We start from the raw sequence: 18048 nt of genomic DNA, 5'->3' as shown, positions 1-18048 counted from the left end.
GCATTGTTCTGTTAATTTATAAAAATCCTCCGGGGTGTAAAGATAATTATTGTTTCTTATTTCCATTTCAGTTAAACCAAAATCACAATCATTCGGTAAAGAAGAATTGATGAACAATGGTCTGAATATTGTTATTCGGGAACTGAATAATTCTCATCCACATGCCATTTTAATATTTCGATTTTGTCCAGAAAAAGAAGCACTATACGCAATTACTTGCTCATGAGTAGCAAAATTTTTTACAATATGCTTTATACAATATGACGCAACTTCTTCAGATTCCCTTGATGCTATAGTTTCACCCCAACGTACATACCCAGTACGCAATTTGCTATGAATTTGCCACAAAAATTTGTCTACAAATTCTGATCCATCTGGTTGGACTTGGTATTTGAGTGCAAAGTTTACAGGCAGAATTCCATGTCAAATCGAGAGGCTTGTTGGCTTCTTTATAGAGGGCAGCTTGGTTGCACTAGAGTGAACCTAACCTTGTTCCAAGAGTAAATCTTACTGTAGAAGAGAAAACGGAGTTAAATGATTGAAAATACATGCAACTTAAAATTATATAATTTAGAAGTTTAAATAAAATTCTATTCTTCCTCCTACAATAAGGTTTACTCTGATTTTTCCCGATATGTGCTCGTAGAGCAAGGTTTTAGTGCGACTGATCTGCCCTCTATAACTAAGCCAAGGTTTAGCCAGAGAGGATAGGAGAGTGCACGAGTTTTCGGCATTCCTGTGGGGATTTCGTACGATGTACGTATTGGCGTATTCCGACGGTCCTCCACGGATGTAGGGACTAGGAACGTAGATCTCGTAACGAACGAGAGATTGGGGTCACCAGTGGCCAGAAGCCACACGTTCTCTGGCGAGAACGCTCGAAATAACTGCGTTCAAGATGGACGCGCCACGTGGCCGCGACAAAGATGAATTAGGTTAAACGCGTGAGGCCCACTCCTCACGAATAATACACACATCGGGTAGCGACCGAAATAACAAGATTTATTAAACAAGCTCGGAAGGAGAGCTCGCGATACTCGAGGACGAGTCGCGACGATTACAAACGGAGCCGGCACGGTTGAGCGGTACTACACCGCAGAGTCAAAGTTTACAGAAACACGATGCGACGATTTTCTCCAAGAAGAAAGAATCGACGGCGAGGCGCTTCTCGCCGCGAACGTGCGGTTAACGCAGGCGCACTAGGGCATGCTACATGGCACATGCGCATTAGTGCCGCTGGCCCCACATTCCTGTGGGGCGGCGGCACAGTGGTGCGTGTGTTGTGCGCTTGTGCGCCTGCGCCGATTTCGCGTTCGCGGCAAGAGTCGCGTTTGCCGTCGAATTGCTTGGAATCGCTCTCTCTACGAACAGTTCTCACGGCGTTAACACGTGTCGAATTATTGTGACGGTACTGCGTATAGTCCTGTTCAACTGTGGCGGTATCTTTGTGTTCATTATCGCGACTCGTATTCGAGCTCGCGATTACTCCGCTCGTCCTTCTCAATAAATACTTTTGTTACGATTGTTCTCCGTCGTTCGAGATATTCGCGCGGTGTGGGCCGCGCGTATATAACCTCATCTATCCTTGCCGCGTCCACATGGCGTGTCTATCTTGGACATTCATATTTCTAACGTTCTCGTTAGAGAACGTGTGGCTTCTGTCCACTGGTGACCCTGGTTACTCGTTAGTTACGAGATTCCATATCCCCAGTCCCCACGTTCCGTGGAGGACCGTCGGTATACCAATGTTGGCCTGGTGATTTCATCGCCACTCCGTATTTGCCATCCAGCGCACTCATAAAATCCTCACATTCCCGATATAGTGCTGACATCTGCTCAGCTTTAGCATGGCACAGAACCGGGCCGTCTTTCCTGGAACAGAACCGAGCCGTCTTTTAGCATAAAACCGAACGCACATTACTTTTTAACCAGGATTAGAACGTACAGCTTAAGGCGGTGGCCCCGGCGCGCATCCCCTCCCTAGTTCCGCACACAGTACACGAATTTGCAAGGGTACGGGAGTCCCGCTCTCATTTCTTAATAATGCAAAGATAATACTGTTTTGTAGTCAAAAGCGTTAGATAAAGGTTCAATCTAGGTGGCAAAGGTCCTCAGAAGTCCTACTTTTGCGTTTTTTGCCGTAATTTGCAATATCTGCAGCATGCTGATTTCGTGTGTTGTCGAGTGACATTATCGTAAATATCGAGAGATTTAGAGCTCGTATGGAGTTCGTAGGACCTTTCCCGCCTAGCGGGAACATATAGGATCTCAATGCAACGCCAATCACGTTGTATGCTTACGTATTAATCAAATGATTGCGGGAACCCACAAACATTGCATCATTGAGGAAAATTGGACATTTTATCAAAATATAGTTCCGGCATTTTTCGTTACGAGCGCTGTACTCTGTTCCCGATCTCTCTCATCGTCAGCAGTTACTGTATCGGTAAAACAGAGGCCTATAGGAGCATGCGCGGCGCGACAGCGTGGATGGCGCTGTCGTAGCTTCATTCGAATAGCCGTGCCGCGGCACACTCACACACCGCCTGGTCGGCGCGTACGTGTGCCTACGCGGATCGCAAGGGTCCGGGATGCCTGGAAATATTTCCCAATAATGCAGAGACGGGACTTTTCCATAGTGAAAAGAGCTAGATAAAAGTTCAATCTAGGCGGGAAAGTTCCTCAGCAGTCCTACTTTTCCATCATCGAGAAATGATTAGCAATATTCGGCAGCATGTTGTCCGCCAGAGAGGCCTGTAGGAGCATGAGCGTCTCGTGATTATTGCTTTTCATTTGCAGCATATATATTCTAATAAATTTAATTATTTGGGATTGATAAAAGATTGAACAACAATATTTATAATAACTAGTTTTGAACATTTTTTAAGGGTAATTAAATTTAAAAAACAAAAAGAATTATTTAAAAATACAAAATATATTTCAGTGCATACCATTAAACCCGATTCTTTTTAATTTTTTCAGTTTAAATTTCACTTTGATATCTTTTTTAGTTCAAAAGTTATAGCAAAATATGCGCCTCGCCGAACCGGGAATCGAATGCGCTACTTCCAGACATAGTTGGGCACTATTTAGATAACAAATTATTTAAATAACGATTCGAATAAAAGATACTTTAACTTTATTCGTTATTCGAAGGTTCGAATAAAAAAAGTATCTTTGTCGAATAAATAATTTTATTCGACGAGAATTTATCCGATGAATAAAGATAATTTTTTTTATTCGAAGCGGATTTATTCGAACTTGGAACAATGTTTTCATCTTTTATCTGTATCGTTTATTCGAAGGCTTCGAATAAACAGCAACGAGGTCCGACGAGAGCCGAACTTCAAAGACCCAGCGACTGACAAACGGCATACAATGTAAGCAGATGGAGAATCGCGTACGAATGCAAGTTTAACTTTTAGATTTTTCAATATACCACCATAAAATTGCGACGAGTGAATTGAGGGGCTTTTCCTGATGAAAATGAGTCCAAATTCGAGTGTAATCGAACAATTTTATTGATACGTAATGTTACGATAAAAATTACAATCTTATTGAAGATAGTCCAAATGATGTCGTGTTTGGACTCATTTTGATCGGGACAAGCTCCGCAGCTCATTCGTATTAACAATATTATTCTGATTAAAAACATACAAGCATAAATTGCCAATAATGCTCGATTCTCCATCTGCTTACATTGTAGGCTGTTGGTCGGTCGATGGTCTTTGAAGTTCCGAGCTCGAAGAGTCGCGAGATATCGGTGTGAAACAACTACCAATCCAATTGCAAAACTTCATTGTTTTTCATGATTTTTTTATGGGACTTGCGCCAACTAATTCGTGGCATTCTTCTGATTAAAATGACACTAAACACGGTACAAATTGGACTGTATTTAGCATTTTTATCCGTAGATTTATTCGAAGGCTTCGAATAAATCTTCGGATAACTTTTGCCAGCTCGACGAATAAACGGCGACGAAGGCCGACGAGGACCGACGAGCGCCGAACGTCGAAGACCCAGCGGCTGCCAAACGGCATACAATGTAAGCGGATGGAGAATCGTGCATTATTGGCAATTTATGCTTTTATGTTTTTAATCAGAACAATATTGTTAAGACGAATGAGTTGTAGAGCTTGTCCCGATCAAAATGAGTCCAAACACGACATCATTTGGACTGTCTTTAATGAGATTGTAATTTTTATCGTACCATTACGTATCAGTGAAACTTGTTCGATTACACTCGAATTTGATCTCATTTTCATCAGGAAAATCCCCTCCATTCGCTCGTCACAATTTTTTGAGGATATGTTGAAAAATCTAAAAGTTTAAACTTTTATACGTGCGTGATTCTCCATCCGCTTACAATGTATGTCGTCTGTCGTCGCTGGGTCTTTGAAGCTCGGCGCTCGGCAAAAGTTATTCGAAGATTTATTCGAAGCCTTCGAATAAAAGATACAGATAAAAGATGAAAAAATTATTCGAAGTTCGAATAAATCCGCTTCGAATAAAAAAAATTATCTTTATTCGTCGGATAAATTCTCGTCGAATAAAATTATTTATCCGATACTCGTCGAATAAATATACTTTTCTTATTCGAACCTTCGAATAACGAATAAAGATAGAGTATCTTTTATTCGAATCGTTATTTAAATAATTTTTTATCGAAATAATGCCCAACTCTGCTTTTGACCATCTTATCTGGATTAGTCTTAAAAATCAACAAAAAAAAAATTATGTAAAAAATATAGAACATATTTTAGTATACGCCATTAAACCCGATCTTTAAAAAAAATTTCTAGTCCAAATTTCGCATTGATATCTTTTTTAGTTTAAAAGTTGTAGCAAAATGTGCTCCTCGCCGAACCGGGAATCGATTGCGGCTCAGGCGCTCGAAACTTCGGTAACGTGAATTCGGCGGAACGCGTCGAACAGTCGAGCTGGCATCTCACACGGACAGAATAGAGGTACGCTTGTGTGTAGCGCGTGCGTAGTAGAAGCAACGTAAGGGACAGTTTTCCCAGGTGGCCTTGAACAATCGATAGTACCGCTATAACGGCCACTAGAAGAAGCTAAATAGTAACATTTTCGTCCAGTATGGGGAGCTGGGTGCACTTTCCATGTAGGTTTAAGGGTCCCGCGGATAAATGCGGAACCAAGATGCAGCCTACTCTGCACAGAACCGCTGGGAGACTTTTTATCGATAGTGATAAACTCGTGTATGTAACAGAACAACTTTATTCGACTTCACTTCGAGAGCGTAGGATCGAGACGTCTGTCTCGATCGAGAGTCCGGCAGCGAGAGAGTACATAGGCGGTTCTCTCGCCTGCATTGCCCGAGGTTGAGAGTGCCAACCTCGTCGGAGCATATTCTCTAGGCGCGTGCCTAGGGGAATGGCGCGGCAGCGCCAATATCCCTACACACTCCCCCCCGAGTGTATACGACATTTAAATTAACCGCTGTTTTAACAAGGAGAAGTGTAATACATACTGCATGCACTTACAATTTTCTTTTTGTAATTTTACTCGCTTCGGCAGCGAACGTAACACGCTTTTTATTTGCATACGTGCGGATCGTGCTGCTTCCCGAAACGGCTGCAGGGTCGCCGGCAGCTTCTAAGTTCGATTCGCGAACTGCGTACGCGGGTTTTACATTTTCAACAGATACCGAACGCGGTTTACAATTGACCTCGATTTCGATGACTCTGTCGTTGACGCGTTTTAAGACTTTATGCGGTCCCGTGTATGGACGTTCAAGCGATTTCTTGAGAGTGCCTGCAGCGAATGCGACGTAGTTGCGCACGCTTACAATTTCTTAACGTTTCTTACAGCTAAGATACGCGAGGACTATGTACAAGTTATGACTAAGTACGCGATAAGGTACGCAGCGCGGTGCGCTGGCTCGCGACGGGGGTGCGCTGGGAAAATGTTTCCAGGACCTCGCGGAGATAACGCGCGGTTTGCACGGGGTGGTGGCGCAAGAATTTCGATCGGGGTTGATCTAAACCATTCTTTTGCCATTTTGACATGTGCGCGGCGCGTGCGCGTGTCGCGGCAGACGCGTGTGTGTGACGCGTGTTCGTGGGCGCGGCGCGTATGTGTGCGCGTGTTCGCGGCGAACGCGTGTGTGTGACGCGGCGCATGTGTGTGCGCGGCGCGTGCGGACGCGTGTGTGTGACGCGGCGCATGTGTGTGCGCGGCGCGTGCGGACGCGTGTGTGTGACGCAGCGCATGTGTGTGCGCGGCGCGTGCTCGTGTCGCGGCAGACGCGTGTGTGTGACGCGTGTGCGTGGGCGCGGCGCGTATGTGTGCGCGTGTTCGTGGCGAACGCGTGTGTGTGACGCGGCGCATGTGTGTGCGCGTGTGTACGACCATTGTTGCTTGATTATGAATCCTTGCCGCGGAAGGATGACTCGACTTGGGCGAACCAAAGTGCCGGATCTTCTTTGAAGAAATCGGGCACTTTTGGTTGCCGGTATGAATCGACGCGACCCTGTAACAGCGCATGAAGGAGTTCATCCTGAGTGAGCTGCGCGGGGGTAGTCATTTTGCGCGATTTCGCGAACACGCGTGTGTTTGGACCGGCAGCAAATTATTCGTAACGCGCGCTCTGCGCAGACGTACGCAGTTTCGCAAGGGCACGGCGCGACGCGGTAAACATGAACTACCCGGTGTCGTAGCGGTCACGCGAGTCGACGGGGGAATCGACACGGCATAAACACAACAACGCGAAGGTCGCGAAACGGTCGAATCAACAGGCATACGAAAATGGCTTCGTAGATTATTCTCGCCACGAGGTACCGCGCGGCGATCACGATCGTTTACAATAATGAGGCGAAATTTCGCATAATCGGAACGATACCTGTCGGCGCACGCATGGTTGGGCTCGTCGATAGACTGGCTGCAATGTGATGCTCGTCAAGGCGCCGGTGGTCGGTGGCTTCACGCAATCAGCGGAACTCCAGCAAGCTCGTCCTCTGTAGACGTCCAGGATGGCATCCGATGTGCAGTGTTCGACCTCGTGCAGCGAGCGGATAGCTCGCCGCCTGGAACCGGCAATCTCTTCCTGGTGGTCTCCGTGAAAACGTGCACCTGTTTCCGGGCACGTGCAGCGTGGTTTTTGATTTCCAGATCACGTCGGGGTCACCAGTTGTAGGTTTAAGGGTCCCGCGGATAAATGCGGAACCAAGATGCAGCCTACTCTGCACAGAACCGCTGGGAGACTTTTTATCGATAGTGATAAACTCGTGTATGTAACAGAACAACTTTATTCGACTTCACTTCGAGAGCGTAGGATCGAGACGTCTGTCTCGATCGAGAGTCCGGCAGCGAGAGAGTACATTAGGCGGTTCTCTCGCCTGCATTGCCCGAGGTTGAGAGTGCCAACCTCGTCGGAGCATATTCTCTAGGCGCGTGCCTAGGGGAATGGCGCGGCAGCACCAATATCCCTACAGTATTGTAGGTTTAACACGTGTATGTAACGTGTAGCGTGGCCAGTTGACCACGCGAACATAGCTAGATATATATAGTATCGATTAATGGCGCGGAGAGGCAAATTTAAATATAAGATGTAATCGCGTATTTCATACATACGTATTTTATTTGGGCGCGATAGTTTAGAGTAGGCAAAGAAAGACCGGGAGAGTCCCATAGAGATCCTTGACGAAATTCGAGTCGGCGAGACTAATTGCGGAATTTAGAGAAAGTCACGCAGCCTCTTAGAGTAGCTTCTCCAATTCTACATAAATTAGGGATAGTCGAAGTCCGGAATCAGTTAAGGACAAGAGGTCATAAATTCTCAGTCAAGGACCTCTTGGAACTCCCTCGGACCTCTCTCTTATTCGGTCCCACATGGCCCCACGTCCCTTGTTTTGGCGGGGCTTCACCCTCATGCGTACCCCACTCCCGTGCGTGCGCTATTAAGATCCATCCACTACCAATCACCATCAAGCAGCAACCGGAAGACGAGTGATCCGACGAATCAAAGCCTAGCCAGAAGATCCCAATTTTCCTATTGGCTAAGGAAGCGAGACGAGAAGGAAGAAGCTAGAAAAAGGATTCGAAGCTCCAGGATGAGACAGAACTCATTGTAGAACTGAGGGAGTTACATCTCCAAGTACTTCTAATAAAATCTACAACAGTTTTTCGCCTTTAAACTCTGTGTACAAAGTTTATTTCTTAACTTCCACGAGCAGAGCGCTTCAGCGCTCCACGGGCACTCGAACCCACAACCAAAATCCCTATTCCACCACACTGCGACGCAACAAACGAAACAACTTTATTCGACTCCGCTTCGAGCGCGTAGGATCGAGACGTCTGTCTCGATCGAGAGTCAGGCAGCGAGAGAGTACATAGGCGGTTCTCTCGCCTGCTTTGCCCGAGGTTGGCAGTGCCAACCTCGTCGGAGCATATTCTCTAGGCGCGTGCCTAGGGGAATGGCGCGGCAGCGTCAATATCCCTACAGTATTTTTCGAACGACACATTCTCCCGTAAGGCTGGCAGTCTTTCTAAATATCTCGTCGGTGGCCCGGTTCTGTTCCAGGAAAGGTTCTGTTCCCGGTTTTGTGCCATGCTAAAGCGGCGATGTCACGAAAGTGGGAACGCCGAAACCCCGGGCGTGAGCACTCTCATTCCTCTCTGTATACAGGGTGTCCCACATAAATGGGAACACCTAAATATCTTTCGTATTTACAGTCACTATTGCAGTGATAGTGACACTATTGCAGGGGGCAATATAATGGTGAAGAAAAAAATTGTTTATGTCGTGTTTTTTAATGAAATTTCAAGGTCACCGATGTTTTTTTAAATGGAATAGTATATTTTTTTACGATAGCATGATAGACAATAAAAAACTGAATTTAGTGGATACCACCTTTTTGACCTTGAGCAAGAATAATCATGTTGAAGCGGATGAAATGTGGAAGTTTAAAACTTACGTGTTTCAGCACAGATTGCGCGTTGTTTACGTCGGGTTGACCTTTACATATCATAATAAATGTTCGAAATAGTTTTCATAGTAAACAGCGTATGTGCGTTGTGCATTTTATGCAGTAAAATAATAGGCCCGTACTTTATACAAGGAACTCTTACTGGTATAAAGTATGCTGCATTTTTACGCCAGGATTTGTCGGGCCTTTTAGAAGAAATTACGTTATTCAATCGGGAGCGCATGTGGTTTGAACATGATGATTGTCCAGCGCATTATTCTAAAGTTGCTAGAACGGTGCTAAATACGAAATATCCTGGACGCTGGATTGGGCAACGAGGACCAATTCCATGGCCAACCCGTTCTCCGGATCTGACACCATTGGACATTTATCTATGGGGCAAGATAAAATGTATTGTGTACAAAGATAAACCCACAACGCCAGAGGATATGCGGCAAAGGATTACTGCAGCATGTGCTTCATTGTGCAACATTGCATAAATGAGGATGGTCAACATTTCGAACATTTATTATGATATGTAAAGGTCAACCCGACGTAAACAACGCGCAATCTTTGCTCAAAAACGTAAGTTTTAAACTTTCACATTTCATCCGCTTCAACATGATTATTCTGGCTCAACGTCATTTCAAAGTCAAAAAGGTGGTTTTTATTGTCTATCATGCTATCGTAAAAAAATATACTATTCCATTTAAAAAAACATCGGTGACCTTGAAATTTCATTAAAAAACACGACATAAACAATTTTTTTCTTCACCATTATATTGCCCCCTGCAATAGTGTCACTTTGTCCTCTGAAGTTTTCTGATAGGACTGTAAATACGAAAGATATTTAGGTGTTCCCATTTATGTGGGACACCCTGTATATATCAATGCTTCAATTACAATACAATTTATGAAAATTTTAAACAATATTTTCCATAACATAGTGAAATCAATCGATTTAATACAAAATAAGTGAAAAGTTGAATTTTTTTAGAATTGTGACATAGGTCACTTTTATAATTATCGGGGCAAATAGTGATTGTATTTGTTATAAATTTATATTGGAGTTTCGACTCTATGCGAGTTTTTATATGCTATAGTTATGCATCTATAATAGATTCTGTTGTATACTTATATACCACACTAAAATACATACCTACATACGTGGTATACATAAGTGTGTATATGTACATAAGTAAACTGCGCATGATATATGATGTGCTATTGATTCTGTCAAAAAGCGTAAGATCACCTGTGAAACATACCGAAATATTGTTTACGTAATTAAGCTAAAATTTTAGTTGTATCTGATTACAACTCTCTATTGAAAACGTTTTTCTATCGAAAATCTTGAATCATGGTTTATGTATCAAAAGGTAAAACTTTTAACCTCAATGTTCATATACACGTAACGAATATTTCGCATAATGTTTGTTTACGTACATTTATCCTTAAATAATTTTTAGATGGAGAAGTTTTACAAAGTACACCAATGCTGAAGAAAGTATTGAGTTTCTTCACTGGAATAATTTATATGGTTATTCTATTGTGAGTAATTATTTTTATTCTTATACGTTTATTATATGTATTATAATTTTAAAGGTACAAATAATACTAAATAAGTATATTTATTACAGTTTCAAAACAATGGTTAACCCTGATTTGAATAAATATGGAAGTGATTATTCACGAAATTACAGACCTGGATCTGGGTAAGATTTTCTATAATTTGTCTCTAGAACTTACAATAGTACACTATATATTCTGTTTTTTGAAAGAAAAAACCTGAAATAAAGTTAATGACATCTAATTGTCATGATAAAATCCGCCTTGCTCCAGTTGCATGACATGTCGTTAAGGCGAGTACAGTAGATAACTATTTACTTTTTTCGAAAAACAGATTATAGTTTAAATAACATTAATCATTTCCTTCCATATTTTTATGATGCACTTTTGATCAAATTAATATTAAGAGTATGTATATTGTATATAGGCCGCAGCCACCATCATCACGTAGATTGGGAAGACCTAACACAGGAGGTAGCATGCCCATTCCATTTGGTGGATGTAGGAGTTGCGCAGGATAAAATATGTGCTAAAGAACTACTTACAATGCAAGCATTGATTTATTTAAACATTTGTATAAGCATTATAATTACTGTTCTAATTACATGTTAAAAATATCATTTTCTAGACAAGTCTATGTAATAAATAAATAAATCATACATTTTTGAAGACCAATTTTATTGAACAGATTAATTGATTTTTACATTAAAAATGTTACAAATTACACACAGGCTAGAAAAAAAAGTAAGTATATTGTAGCAAATGAACACGTATGTACATACATGTTTACATGAATTAACAAAAACATGATTATTATATTAAATTTCATATAACAGCAACAATATGTAATTATAACAGCTGCCATGCATGCACGGCTCTAGATGTTTCAATATACAAAGCAATTATTTTATTATGGCTACTTAAGTTTTGTAATAAGTCCAGTGGCAATAGTTGTTCCTTCTACGCGTAACATTACTCTACCCAGCTGCTTGATATCTTTATATAATTCCACGCAGACCGGATTTTGCGTTGTAATTTCGATAATAGCACTTGAATTTTTTGGTAAACAACGAGGTTTCTTTTTTGTGATTTCACCAGTAGTTCTATGCAGTTGAGCCACTAACTTTGAAATCACAGCTGGTTGCACTAACGATTGTTGATGCATCACCACTGGAAGACCTTTTACGATTGGGATCTTAACTGCAAATACCACAACATGCGCCTGGAAACACGTTGTTACGGGGACATGATTCTGTGGATTACAAAGAATATCTCCAATTCCAACATTTTGTTGTTCAAGACCCGATAACGTTAAAACAACATGATCTCCAGCGAACACGTTTGATGTGGATTCCTCATCAACTTGTAAACCTGGAATTTAAGTTAATAATTTTGCGATAATTTTGATATAGATGACAAGTATAGAAAAAAAAATAATTACATTATTCAATAAGACACCCATAAATTCGCTGTTTTCATTATATGTTCTAACATTTAATTGGTGATTCTTAATTACTATTATATAAATTTTTGCATGCTGCGTATGAATCTGTAAACGATTTTTCTTTATCAACCTTTCTGAGAAATGTAATTTTCAATTTCAACAGTTTGTTGTAGGTACTTTATTGGAAAAGATAAACAAAATTGTTTCTTGCAAAACACAATTCTATAAGCGCTTCTATGTACATGAAATGAAATATATTCTTATAACATTATAAGCATTTAAACACATCTACACAAAAATTGATGGCATACAAAACAGCCGTCAGGTATCTTTTTTCTTTTTTATGTAACACTTGCTTGTTATAACACTTTCATTTATAAAAATTACCAGTTGAATGTTAGAACACAGAATATAGAAGAAGTTAAAATTTGATAGGCAGTGTTAACATACCTTTGACCACTGCCATTTCGTTTCCTGGTAGCACTAAAATTTTGTCACCTACAGACACCATACCTGTTTCTACATGCCCAGAAACACAGAATCCAGATCCAGTACCTTTAAATATATCATTAACCGATAACCGAAATGGCTTACTTATCGGACGTTCAGGACATTTGAAATTGTCAATAACACTGATTAATGTAGGTCCCTGATACCTGTATAAGTAAAAGATATTAATTTATCTATTCTTTTTAATAGCTTAAACTTTGTCAGAAATAAACATACCAATTAGATAAAGCTTCCTTAGGTTTTGTTATAATATTTTCACCAGACAAACCACTGCATGGAACAAAGACTACATTATCTTTAAATCCAGCTTGCTTCAAGAATATGCTCATTTTATCAACTATTTCATTAAATCTTTCTTGCGACCAATTTACTGTGTCTAATTTGTTTACCACTACCGCCAACTGTGATACACCTAAACAGATCAGTTGTTTATAGATATATAGAACCCAGAATTGGGAGTTCGTTCATTAGTTATTCGCAAATAATGAATAAATTGATTTACAGTGTTTTCTCGATATATGTCGCCGAAGCCTGGATGATAAATATCGTGGAATTATCCCACACACAAGTAAATATCATCGGAATTACATCATATTTGGTATCATTTTCATTAGAAAAATGTCACGAATATGTTGGTAAAAGTCCCATAAAAAGATAATGAAAAATAAAGAAATTTTGTTATTGGATTAGTAGTGGTTCCCTGATCTCACACCGATATACTCGATCCGTGTTGTGTTTACAGTCCGTGGTGACCGAGACCACTCGAGCTTCGTTGTCTTTTTCTTTGTTCGACACTGCATCAAAGAATAGTAGGATCTCGTGGACAGCATTTGTAGTTGTGACTTTGACATATCAAATATAGGACAAATATGTTTACACTCCTCGACGGCGAGCATCGCTGTCCTTTTCTACGTTTGGCGCGGATCAAAGAATAGTGACATGAATAGTACTCCTGGAGGATAAACGAAATCAAGACCCGTGTTGCTGACATATATCGAGAATTCACTGTATTTGTTATCTTTCTATTATAATATAATATAATATACACAAATAACGATTGAAGAACTGTAGTCGAATAACGAATAAAATTTCATTTTTTATTCGAATAAGAATTTATTAGAATAATGTTCAACTACGATAGAACCTAAGTGTAGAGAATATAAATATGGAAATAAATTATGATACCTAGTGAACGTAATAATAATGCATGCTCCCTAGTTTGACCTCCACTATCGAAACCAGTTTCGAATTCTCCTCTTGTAGCATCTACTACCAATAAAGCTACATCTGCTTGAGTAGCACCAATAATCATATTTGGTATAAAATCTTTATGCCCAGGTGCATCTAACAAAGTAACAGACTTTGTTTCTGTCTCAAATTTAGAATGACCAATATCCATTGTTATTCCACGTTCTCTAAAAAATACGTACATAATAAATCAGTATACGACGTAATTTAAAGGATAATCTCGTTGTTATAGAAATTATAATCACCGTTCTTCTCCCGTTTCATCTAATACCCATGCATAAGCAAATGACTGCTTTCCTATCTTCTTGCTTTCTTGCTGATACTTGTGAATTAACCTTGACGGGACTTGTCCTAAGTCGCATAAAAGTCGTCCTAGTAATGTACTTTTACCTGCATCTACGTGTCCGACAACTACTAGATGTAGTTGTTCTTTGCTGTCACCTCTTTTACTTTGATATACTTTTAAAGCGTCAACCTTTTCTTCGCTGGTTTTTGCTTTAGAATCCAAATCAGATGCTAATATGGGATGTCCTAATATGGGAGAATGACTACGTGGACTATCTGAACTTGAAGAAATGACTTTCTTCTCCTTTGGTATATACTCTTTCCTCCTAATTTCCGGACTGTTATCGGCAAACGGGCTTTGAGAACGAGGACTGTCAATCCGAGTATTTAAATGATCTGTATTTTCTGCTCCGCTTAAATCGAAGCCCTTTACCACAGGTCGTTTTCCAGCGGGGATAATTTTCACATTGGAAGGAGTTGTAGCTCGCGGTGTAGATTTGGCTGGTAATTTTTTACCTTTCATAAAATTTATTGTAATTGACTCATTGTCATAGGATTAAATGTAAGAAAAATATGTATAAGGATTCGTATGAAATTATATGTTAAAATATATGTAAAATATATATTTAAAGTAATCATTTGTAAAGATTCCATTTTAAAACTTTCAAAACTATATTTACGTAAAATTAATGTTTAATAGTAAATATAATTACAGAAGTCATTTATTAATTAATTATTTAAGCCTGTTCCGATGCTTTCGTAGAGTTACAACGTATGTGTTTCTATAAGCCCATTTGATGTATATAATTTACAATTGCATTTGTAAAACCTACATTCCCAAAAACTATATTCAACTGTCGCATTTTATATCATGATCATTTTCTACCTAATTTAATCCTCCTACAGTAAACCTTTTTCATAACTATACAATTGACAATGCTTGAACCAATCTCTTTATTTTGATTTTGTCGATCTCTTTAAACATACTTTTCAAGGTACTTCTTTCTTGTAGACCCATTGATCTTCTTCTTGTATACTAATTATACAATACTCAATAATAATACAACAGCTATTCATTTCACTTAATCGTCAAAAAATGAGCAATTAAATGAAGATTTTGATATTCTGTGTCAAAATAGTGGTTATATACATGAAGTATAACAACAGATGGGACATATTTTAATAATTAAAAATTCAATGTGATAATAAAAAATTATTTTTTCCATGAAACGTCACAGTTAGCTCGACATTTTTAAATGATATCACATATTTTGGACTTTACGAAGTTGTGGGTGACAAAATTTATATTGATCAAAGGACATTACTATGTAGAATTATTTTATTTCAATCAAATAACGTATTCAAATTTTCATTCTACAATTCTACAATCATCAATTTCCATTACATAATTTTCAAAGTTTTTCCCATCTGTAGCTAAGCTCGGTATTAATAAATTCGTTAATTACGACTGTATGGAACTGAAAAATCGAATCGTTTTACGGTATGATGCTGTTCGTGCGATTTAAGAATAGGTTTTCTTGATTTCCACGTTCTGCATAATGTTCTACCAAATAATGAAACACTTCTTTTTGTGTACGTAAGCCTAGTATTATCTAAACAACTTAAATTTAAAGTTGTAGGAAGAAGTACATATGGAATTTCATTATTTTTACTGTAAGTATGTAATTTCAAATGAGGGAGGACAGTGTCAACATTTTCCGAAATTTTTGGTTTTATGAGGTTACATTCTTTTGAAACTGAAGATGTTGCTTCTTTCAAAGCCGAACTCAAATCTACCAACCAAATATCTGGTGACGGCGTTCGAGTATCACTTACATTTATCAATAAATCTTCTTCTGTCTCTAAATTATATAATTTATTGTAATTATTGCTGTAGTCTTTTGAAAAAGCAAGTACGTCAGATATGCTCCTTTCAAGCAAATCCATAGAATGTTCTTGCTTTTTATCATTCATTAAATCTGATTCTATATTTGCATTTACTTGAACAGCAGGTAAATCTAATTTTATACTATTTAAATCGTTACTTTTGTCCTTTTTAATTGATAATTTAGGTATCACAAAATTTGTACTAGACAATACTTTTTCATTAGAATTTGTGTTGTCACAAATGTTATTCGACTTTTGTAAATGGTGTGCTGTTAAATCTGCTAAAGAATTAAATGATACTGTATTCGAATTGGATTGACACTCCTTTGTAGTATGCGACGATAATTTAGTATGATTTGTTATTAAATCAGATAAAGAAGAAAATGTTAATGGAGAATCATTAAGATTCAAATTCTTCAAACTTTGTAAACTATGTGTAATAGTTGCATTTGCGGTAGTATTTTCAATATTGTTTTGCTTTTGGAATGAAAATTTAGGTATATTGAATGAACTAGATGGCAGATTAACAAATGTAGCATCTTACCTTACCGATTGATTTAAAAGCAGCACATAAAACAGAAAAAAATACAGGTCAAGAAACAAAAATATTATGTTGTTTATCATTGTACAATAACTTTAGGCATTATATTAAATTTTGATTTCATATTTTGAACTATTAAATAATATGAATATATAACATACCTGGGTAATGTTCTGCAGTATCCTTAGCAATTGCAGATTGTTCTAAAAATTTAATAATGCAATATAATATTGAGTTATTTAAATAAGACAGTTATATGTATAATTTACATACGTTTAACAGTTTTTGGAGAAGATTCTTTTAAAATGGAATCCAATGCTGTTTCCACATCAAAATTTGTTTGAATGATTGTTTTCTTTATCTTGGAATCAGGTACCGTATCACCTATAATATTCTTAATAGATTCCATACAAGAAACAAGCTTAACTTTGTCTAATTCTGTAAGAACTATATCTTTTTCATTGGAATGCGCTGTTTCTTCGTCATCTTCGTTATCTTCCACTATGTCTGGTTCCATAATAAAAGATGCAATATTCTGTTGTTTGCTCCGATCAAATAAAAATTGTTCCGCTGTAATTGATATTGTAAGATGTTTGGAAACATTCATGCATGACAATTAGATATAATATTTCAAAATAACGATCTCAAACATAACTAATCAAAACAGTACATAAGCATATGCATTGAAGAGACTGCATGCCAAAAATTACTGTTACAAAAATTGAAATAACCTATGTATTAAACAAAACCCACCACTGGGAGAGACACAGTAGTCATCTTCGACAGAATGTCCATAAACATCATCGTAACCTTCATATTCTGTGAAAAGAAATACGTAATCTTAGAAAATAAAAAAAAAATATAAAGTCAAATGAAATAAAGATTTACGTTATATGTACCTTCCGAATAATTCATACACCGTACATCTCGATGACGGGACATAGTTCAAACTTGTGTAAAATCCAGCAAGAAAGGTATATGTACTTCCAGTTTAGTTTCTTTTTACAATTTATTACGTATAACCTCTCATGTTACAGCAAGGATAAACTCCGACAAATACGTTAGCAATCACTAATTGTCAAAATTATCAACTATTTTTTAATCACCCAAATAAATAGTCTGGTCTTACCTCTTCACAAGAGCGAGAAGAATATACTATTCTCTATGTCACAAACAAGCATAGACGCATATTATAGATTGCAGCGCAGCGCACTCAATCGTCGATGGCGCTGCGGACGAAATTTTATAAACTATTGTTGAGAGACCACGCGACCATAGCAGAGAGGATAGGATCTGCTAATACTGTGGAAATAGAATTTTAAATCTCATGTCGGGGATTGTATAAACAGAGAGGAATGAGAGTGCTCACGCCCGGGTTTTCGGCGTTCCCGATATAGTGCTGACATCTGCTCAGCCTTAGCATGGCACAGAACCGGTCAGTCTTTCCTGGAACAGAACCGGTCAGTCTTTTAGCATGGCACAGAACCGGTCAGTCTTTTAGCATAAAACTGAACGCACATTATTTTTTTAACCAGGATTAGAACGTACAGCTTAATTGTTGTATATGAAATATGTAACTAACATGTAAATCTTGTGTACAAAATCTCTAATTAATATAAATTAAGAATAATATTAAT

At 38.6% G+C, this 18048-nt stretch overlaps 2 protein-coding genes across 3 annotated transcripts; one reads left to right on the top strand and one right to left on the bottom strand.

The window, feature by feature from the left end:
• The first annotated feature begins 10051 nt into the window (after positions 1-10051).
• Positions 10052-11171, top strand: LOC143354989 (selenoprotein K). Its single transcript, XM_076789423.1, has 4 exons — positions 10052-10306; positions 10397-10478; positions 10568-10642; positions 10924-11171. The coding sequence occupies exons 1-4, from the start codon at positions 10288-10290 to the stop codon at positions 11015-11017; spliced, it is 270 nt and encodes an 89-aa protein (XP_076645538.1). The 5' UTR covers positions 10052-10287; the 3' UTR covers positions 11018-11171.
• On the bottom strand, positions 11158-17582 carry Hbs1 (translation elongation factor EF-1alpha (GTPase) HBS1). Of its 2 annotated transcripts, none has more exons than XM_076789381.1 (9): positions 17311-17582; positions 17165-17230; positions 16685-16981; positions 16573-16614; positions 13944-14499; positions 13636-13865; positions 12667-12862; positions 12391-12596; positions 11158-11867 (listed from the first exon to the last, which is right to left on the bottom strand). In XM_076789381.1, exons 1-9 carry the CDS (start codon positions 17351-17353, stop codon positions 11413-11415), a joined length of 2091 nt encoding a protein of 696 aa, XP_076645496.1. In that variant the 5' UTR covers positions 17354-17582; the 3' UTR covers positions 11158-11412. The 2 variants fall into 2 exon arrangements, with proteins under 2 accessions (XP_076645496.1, XP_076645497.1); XM_076789382.1 differs by having other exon boundaries at positions 13944-14484.
• Between the last annotated feature and the right edge of the window lie 466 nt (positions 17583-18048).

The sequence above is a fragment of the Halictus rubicundus genome, chromosome 6, assembly GCF_050948215.1.
Source record: "Halictus rubicundus isolate RS-2024b chromosome 6, iyHalRubi1_principal, whole genome shotgun sequence".
Lineage (NCBI taxonomy): Eukaryota > Metazoa > Arthropoda > Insecta > Hymenoptera > Halictidae > Halictus > Halictus rubicundus.
This window is presented reverse-complemented; position numbering and strand designations above follow the sequence as displayed.

Excerpts from the sequence above, each read along its gene's own strand:
- LOC143354989 (XM_076789423.1), top strand. Across the intron at positions 10,479-10,567 it reads ATTTATATGGTTATTCTATT|TTTCAAAACAATGGTTAACC; the intron begins GTGAGTAATTAT and ends TATTTATTACAG. Across the intron at positions 10,643-10,923 it reads AATTACAGACCTGGATCTGG|GCCGCAGCCACCATCATCAC; the intron begins GTAAGATTTTCT and ends TATTGTATATAG.
- Hbs1 (XM_076789381.1), bottom strand. The coding sequence starts at position 17,353 with ATGTCCCGTCATCGAGATGTACGGTGTATGAATTATTCGGAAG. Across the intron at positions 13,866-13,943 it reads GATGAAACGGGAGAAGAACG|AGAACGTGGAATAACAATGG; the intron begins GTGATTATAATT and ends CGTATTTTTTAG. Across the intron at positions 11,868-12,390 it reads CGAAATGGCAGTGGTCAAAG|GTTTACAAGTTGATGAGGAA; the intron begins GTATGTTAACAC and ends CTTAAATTCCAG.